We start from the raw sequence: 7399 nt of genomic DNA, 5'->3' as shown, positions 1-7399 counted from the left end.
ATATATAATTGCCAAGTTAATATTAACAGTCCACTCTAGCCATGTGGGTTCCAGACTGATAAAAACAGCATAAGACGTACAAACTATGTCCCAAACGTGCACAGCTGCATGTCTGCACAATCTCACATGCATCATGAAGTCTGCACTCTGCACACATAGCAGGGTCTTCTTCGCTCCCTGTTCCAAGTACACACCAGAAGAGCCTGTGGGACCCCCAATGTTCAGCTCACATCCCACTTGGCTTTCTGCGTGCAGAAACGCCAGGTCTTCCAAAAAAAGGAAAAGCATGGCCCACATTCCAACAAATAAATGCGCCAGATTTAATTTCTCAGTGGCCAGGAAGTGCCTTAGCTAGCTTGTCAGAAAGCATCCCCAAAATTCCAATACTGTGGCTACTGACTGATGGCCCAACATCCTTGTGATATTTGTTTTATGAAACTTCCAGGGTTGGTCACTCTCTTGGTGTGCCTAACCTACCTCACTGGGTTGTGAGGATAAAATAGAGGTACCCTACCAGAGGCCAGGGATGGAATGCAACCATGAGAAATACATAAACACAGGGCTATTTTGGGGGAGGAACACGCAGGAACAGAGTTCCGGTTGGCTTCAGAGTTGGCCACGTCCACTAGAAGAAGAAGAAGAAGAAGAGGAGATTGGATTTATACCCCGCCCTTCACTACCCAAAGGTGTCTCAGAGCGGCCTACAAACTCCTTTCCCTTCCCCTCCCCACAACAGACACCCCGTGAGGTGGGTGGGGCTGAGAGAACTCTTGACAGAAACTGCTCTTTTTCAAGAACAGCTGTGCCAGAGTTATGGCTTGCCCAAGGTCATCCAGCCAGGTGCAAGTGGAGGAGTGGGGAATCAAACCCGGTTCTCCCAGATTAGAGTCCGCGCACTTAACCACTACACCAAACCACTACACCAAACAGTTGCTGATAGATCCAGACTCCATAAACAATAGTGAAAGATAAGGAGAAATGGGATGCGAGCACATAGACATTGGAAGAAAGAAAAACAGTAACATAATTAAAATGGGTCATGTAATAGGTTGGGGTCAGTAGTGAGTCCTATGTCCAGGGCTATTTTTGGGCAAGAATGTACAGGAATGGACTTCCGGCTGGCTTCAGAGTTGGCCACACCCACTATAGCCAAAACGTCTGTGTGCATGGCTACATAGGGAAGACCTGGAGAGCAACACCAAGGCGGATGGGCCGGGGGGGGGGGCTGGAAGGATCGGAGAGGCATTTAAATGCCTCCTCGTGCCTTCCCCGGCCTGTCCAAGGGCCCGCTAGCCCGGGCTCCCTGCAGCCACGGGGCGCCCAGGCAAGCCAAAGGAAGACGGTTTAAGCTGTCTTCCCTTCCCTCCAAGGGCTGGCTTGCCAAGGGAAGGCATGGGGTGTGGTCTAATATGCTAATGAGATGTGCAGTCTGGGGTGTGTGGCCTATTATGCTAATGAGTTCCTGCTGGGCTTTTTCTACTAAAAAAAAGCCCTGCATAAACACATGGTTAAGATTCTGCACTTGCCCAACAGTCTCTCAGATGCAACTACCGTGTTTCCCCGAAAATAAGACAAGTGTCCTATATTAATTTTTGCTCCCAAAGATGCACTAGGTCTTATTTTCAGGGGATGTCTTATTTTTCCATGAAGAAGAATACGGTACACTCCGTCAGGGCAGAGTGAGCAGCAGGCGGCAGCTTGTCCTGGCAGCGGCGCGGGCTCTCTGATTAAAAGAGACCGCACACTTCCTGTCTGCTCCAGCTGCGCTGCAGCCAACAGTGAGCTGCGCGGCGGCGCCCGCCACTACAGCCCAGACTCCAGAGTTACGGTAGCTTCGGGGGGCCTTATTATCGGGGAGGCCTTATGTTCGGGGGATGCCTTATATTTCAGCGAGAGGCAAAACTGTAAGTAGGTCTTATTTTCGGGGGATGTCTTAATTTCGGGGAAACAGGGTAGCAGACCTGGGAATCCACAGTACACCTACCATTTATGACGCTGAAGGTGACTTGGAAATACAACCCCACTTCTCTGTTGCTGTTCTCCGTCGTGAGCACCACGTTCACGGATTTCCTTTCCTCCACCGTCACTGTCCCCGCAGTGATGTTTTTGGCCGCCGGGTCGGACACCATCACGGTGATGGCCTTCTCCGGATCCAGGCTCCCGACGGGTATTTCGGTGCCGTTGTTGTTCTGGAACTCCATGGACGCCACCTCGGACGAGACGGTGTAGTTCGGGATATAGCCGAAAGGGAAAGGGTTGTAGTCCACCCGGATCATGACCTGGACCACGTCGGTCAGGTCGGAGAAGGTGGTGTTGAAAGCCGGAGGGATGGAGAACCTGCAGCTGGGGCTGTCCTCGTAGCAGAGCAGACCGAAGGGGTCGGAGCGCTTGCCCTTGGCCGTGATGTCACTGCCCACCAGCTCCAGCGGCTCCTCATTGAGAACCCGAGACTTCATCAGGATGCGCATCAGGTCCGTGGAGAGGGCGTATGCCTTGGAAGCCACCTGCACGGGGCTTGGACCGCTGTTCAGTCCCGGCGACTTAGACGGCTGCGGAACTGTGTTGACCAGGTGGATCAAGTCCCCTACAGAGAAAGCGGGAGAGACAGATTGTCCTGCCGCCACTGGGCAAGTGGTTAAGTCCCCCCCAAGATCTGCCATGCAGAGAGGAGAACCCACACAATGGGGGGGGGGTACATATGGTTGCCACATGGCTAAGTAAATGAGCCCTTCCACGCCTTTCTCCCCAGTGTACACATCGTTACAGACCCAGGTTCCTCTCAGTTTATATCAGCACAGCATGGGCTTGAGAAGAAGAGGAGGAGGAGGAGGAACTTGGATTTATATTCTGCCCTTCCAGAAGGAGTCTCAGAGCAGTTTACAATCCCTTCCCCTCCCCGCAACAGACACCTTGTGATCTAGGTGGGGCTGAGAGAGCTCCGAGGACTGCCCTTGAGAGAACAGCTCCGAGAGAATTTATGACTGGCCCAAGGTCACACCAGCAGATGCATGTGGAGGAGGAGTGGGGAATCAAACCCGCTTCTCCAGATTACTCAGTGGCAGTGGATTTATACCCCGCCCTCCCCTACCCGAAGGAGTCTCAGAGCGGCTTACAATCTGTCCCTTCCCCTCCCCACAACAGACACCCTGTGAGGTAGGTGGTGCTGAGAGAGCTCTCTCGAGAACTGCTCTTCAGAGAACAGCCCTGACAGAACTCATGACTGACCCAAGGTCACCCCAGCAGCTGCATGTGAGGGAGGACTGACCCATGATGCTGAGAATGTTGTCCGCAATGGAGGTCGGAGTCATGGTCCCTTGGAGGGTCTCCCCCTGGAGGATTGTCAGCATGCTCTCCAGCTTCTTCAGGGTCTCCGTCAAACATGCGCGGCACACAAACTCTTTGCTGGCCACCTGGGAATCCAAAATTTGAGATCAGCCTTTCCAGTTAAGTTCTTCAACAGCCCAACAAAACCCTTTCGGGGAGGGGGGCCAGCTGGAATATCTTAGCCTGCCGTTTCTTCAATACCACCAAGGATTTGCTTCCAGAAGCTCACAATAATAGGATGTGTCCAAAATATGGGAACAAGATCTGTATTGGGGGGAGGGGTTGACACACACCCCAGTATCTCTACTGAAAATCAGTTCTGTGCTTCAGTTTTAAAGGCACCATATAACTGGTGTCCTTGATCAGGTCCCGTGGAGAAAAATGGACTCTACGACACTATGCTCGACCGAGGTCCTTTCCCTCCACAGACTCAAAAAAAACCCCAAATCTCCAGGAATTCCCCGACCCGAAGCTGGCAGCCCTAGATATCGGTTTCTCATTTTTATGTACTATTCAGTTTCATGTACTCTTCAGTTCATAATATTGGATCTGCTATGTTCATATCCTGCCCTTCTCCTGAAGCACCTTGCAAATCCAATAAAAAGTTAAAGCATTTTAAATACGATTCAACCAATATGCAATCACAAATATTAATAGCGAGCAAAAACGATCAAGTTCCAGTTCCACCGTAAAGTCGATGCAAACGGCAGTAAAACGAGCCCAGGGAAACCGGGAATGCAGTGAGAAAGCACGAGAAGGCAATGAACGTTAAAGAACAAAACCCTGTAAAATCCCAGAATGTTATAAAATGGCAGAGTGCACGTTCAAGTGCTCAGCACTGAAGAGAGAAAAGAAAAATAACGGGTCGAACTTTGCCCCGCCTCTCCCCTCAACTGTCTGCCATAAGCAGAATTCCCAGGTTGAGAATATCCTTCTCCAAAGATCTTACTTTTTTTTTTACACATTCACACTCCAAAATCCCTTCCGGATTATTTAAAGGAGTACTTGGTGGTGGGGAGCGCCATCAAGTCACAGGTGAGTTATGGCAACCCCATAAGGTTTTGAAGACGAGATATTCAGAGGCGGTTTGCCATTGCCTGTCTCTGCATACCATCCCCGGGCCTCCTTGTTAAGTTCTGCCATCTATCCAAGGCTGACCCTGCTTCACTTCCGAGTTCTGACGAGAGTGGGCTGGGGCCAATGGTCCCTCTAAACTATGGAGTCCTGTGAGCAAAAATTCTACTTTGTGAGCTACTGACATTAAAATTGTGAGCCCTCCTTCCTGAGATAAGACAAAAATGTGCGAGCCGGAGGCTAAAAAACTGTGAGCTAGCTCACACTAACTCAGCTTAGAGGGAACACTGGCTGGGGCTAGGCTATCCAGGACAGGGCAAAGGAGTACTCGAGGAAGAGAAGGACAAAATCCTTAGCTACGAGAAGTGGACCTGGTAGGTGACAGTCTTTTGCTTGAACCCACAACTTAACCATTACTTGTCACAGATAACAAATTAAACCTTGCAGTTTTGGCTCTTGTCTTGAAAGGTCGTACGACTTTTATAAAACAGACAGCCTAAGGGTCCCATGGGTCTGTTCCACCCACAATTATGCTTTCCTTCAGCCTCAGGAATATGTTCCATAAGAACATCTGAAGAGCCCTGCTGGATCAGACCAGTGGTCCGTCCAGTCCAGCATCCTGCCTCACAAGGTGGCCAGCCAGTTCTTCTGGAGGGCCAACAACAGTGCACAGAGGTCAAGGCCTTCCCCCAGTAAGAACTTAAGAAGAGCCCTCTGGGATCAGACCAGTGAGGGTCTATCTAGTCCAGCCTCCCGTCTCACACAGGGGCCAGCCAGTTCCTCTGGAGGGCCAATAACAGGGCAGAGTGGCCGAGGCCTTGCCCTGGGAAGAACATCAGAAGAGCCCTGCTGGATCAGACCAATGCGGGTCCAGCATCCTATTTTATTTATTTATTTTATTTATTTGTTAGATTTTTATCATGCTCTCCCGGCGTAGGCCGACTCAGGGCGGCTTACAGACAAACTAAAATTCCAACAGTACAATAGCATAAAATCACGTCAGTTAATATAAAGAACAATGTTAAAACCAAGACATAATAAACAACAGGGCATAGAGGCCGAGGCCTTCCCCTGAGAAGAACAACAGAAGAGCCCTGCTGGATCAGACCAGTGAGGGTCCATCCAGTCCAGCATCCCATCTCACACAGTGGCCAACCAGTTCCTCTGGAGGGCCAACAACAGGGCAACATGTTCATAAGAACATAAGAAGAGCCCAGCTGGATCAGACCAGTGAGGGTCCCTCTAATCCAGTATCCCGTCTCACAGAGTGGCCAGTCAGCTCCTCTAGAGGAACTCCAACCACAGGGGAAGAGAGGCCAAGGTCTTCCCCTGAGAAGAGCTACAGAAGAGCCCTGGTGGATCAGACCAGTGAGGGTCCATCCAGTCCAGCCTCCTGTCTCACGCAGTGGCCAGCCCATTCCAATGGAGGGCCAACAACAGGGCATAGTGGCCGAGGCCTTCCCCTGATAAAGGACATCAGAAGAGCCCTGCTGGATCATACCAGTGGTCCATCAAGTCCAGCATCCCATCTCACATAGTGGCCAACTAGTTCCTCTGGAGGGCCAACAACAGGGTATAGAGGCCAAGGCCTTCCCATGATGTTGCTTCCTGGAACTGGGACTTAGAGAATTAGTGCCTCTAAATGTGGAAGTTCCCCTCAGTCACCATGGCTACTAGTCATGATAGACTCATCGTCCATGAATCTATCAAATCCCCTTTTCAAGCTTTTTATTCTTATGGTCATCACTACATCCTCTGGCAGCAAATTCCACATTTTAATCACTCTCTACCGATGCAAAAGGCCTCTCTGACTGGCGGGAAAACCTCCTGGTGCCAGAAGATAAGGGTGCCACAAGATGTCAACATTCAGTGTTGCAGATAAGTCTGGTTATAGATCTGTGGCATCTATGTGACAGCAGCTGACAGCTCTAGGTGACTGGAGAGCTGGCTCTGACCGGTTCTGGCTGGTGCTTGCCAGAGCTAATTAACAATGACTAAGCATTGGCCCTGATTGGCCAATGGATGTATAAGTACAGTGAAGTACTATTTATGTATCCTTCTTCCGTATATTGGTTGTCTGCGGAGCATTACGTCACTCAGTGTAATTATTTGGTGGAGGCTTTGTAAAATAAACTGTAAATAACTTTTACACAAGCCTTGAAGACACCAGTCTTTATTGGATACCCTTGCACCCGTGCCCGGTCTGCAGTGGGCTAACACCGCGCAATATTAACAGGGTTATGGGCCCAGTCTGCGGTTAGCTGAGCAGCAGAGGACATGTGGTGTGAAAGGATTGAGTATCCAGAGCACTGAGGCTGTCTGCCATGGCTGAGAGGCTGAGGAGCTGTCTTCGGAGCTGAAGGAAGCAGCAGAGCCGGAGCGGAGACGGAGCTGGAAGCTGTCCAGGGTGCCGAGGGATGACCAGCTGCCGGGAGTAGACGACAACCATGGCCCAGGTATCCGTTGCACAGATGGTGGATAAGCTTACTTCAAGCAACTATGCTGTGTGGGCTCTTAAAATGAAGCACTATTTGTTCCACCCCTAAAATGGAAAGAAGTTCCCTCCAAAACTTAGAAACAAATTGGGTCCCCCTGTCAGAAATTAATTTAGCAGGTAATTGATGAATTTTCACCACGTGAGACATAAACGATTTCGCCAACCTCTGAGCTGTAGGCAAGGAAGGAAAAGGCACAAAATGAGCTTGCTTAGAAAATAAATCAACAACCACCCAAATAACAGTGTTCCCTTTGCTCGCAGGGAGGTCAGTAATAAAGTCCATGGACACCACTTCCCACGGTCTCGATGGGGTAGGGAGTGGCTGCAAAAGACCAGGAGGCTTTCCCACTCTGGGTTTAGTTAAGGCACAGGTTTGGCAGGATCGAACAAAAGTCAAGAGGTCTTTGCGCATCTGTGGCCACCAGAACTGTCTGCGGATGAGTTGCAGAGATTTAACAAAACTCCAATGCCCTGCCAGTTTCGAACCGTGAGCAGACTCCATCA

The 7399-nt window shown here is 50.3% G+C and overlaps 1 protein-coding gene across 1 annotated transcript in view; it reads right to left on the bottom strand.

Annotated features, from left to right (window-relative positions):
* Positions 1 to 7399, bottom strand: part of PKD1 (polycystic kidney disease 1 (autosomal dominant)) — a gene marked incomplete at its 5' end in the record, with an annotated part of 100363 nt that overhangs the window by 36340 nt on the left and 56624 nt on the right. The window contains 3 exons of the mRNA XM_015415598.1: positions 483 to 510; positions 1985 to 2584; positions 3266 to 3410. Coding sequence (XP_015271084.1) covers positions 483 to 510; positions 1985 to 2584; positions 3266 to 3410 — 773 coding nt within the window. The remainder of the gene's footprint in view (positions 1 to 482; positions 511 to 1984; positions 2585 to 3265; positions 3411 to 7399) is intronic.

Source organism: Gekko japonicus, unplaced genomic scaffold (assembly GCF_001447785.1).
Source record: "Gekko japonicus isolate JY-2015 unplaced genomic scaffold, Gekko_japonicus_V1.1 scaffold2547, whole genome shotgun sequence".
NCBI classification, from domain to species: Eukaryota; Metazoa; Chordata; class Lepidosauria; order Squamata; family Gekkonidae; genus Gekko; species Gekko japonicus.
This window is presented reverse-complemented; position numbering and strand designations above follow the sequence as displayed.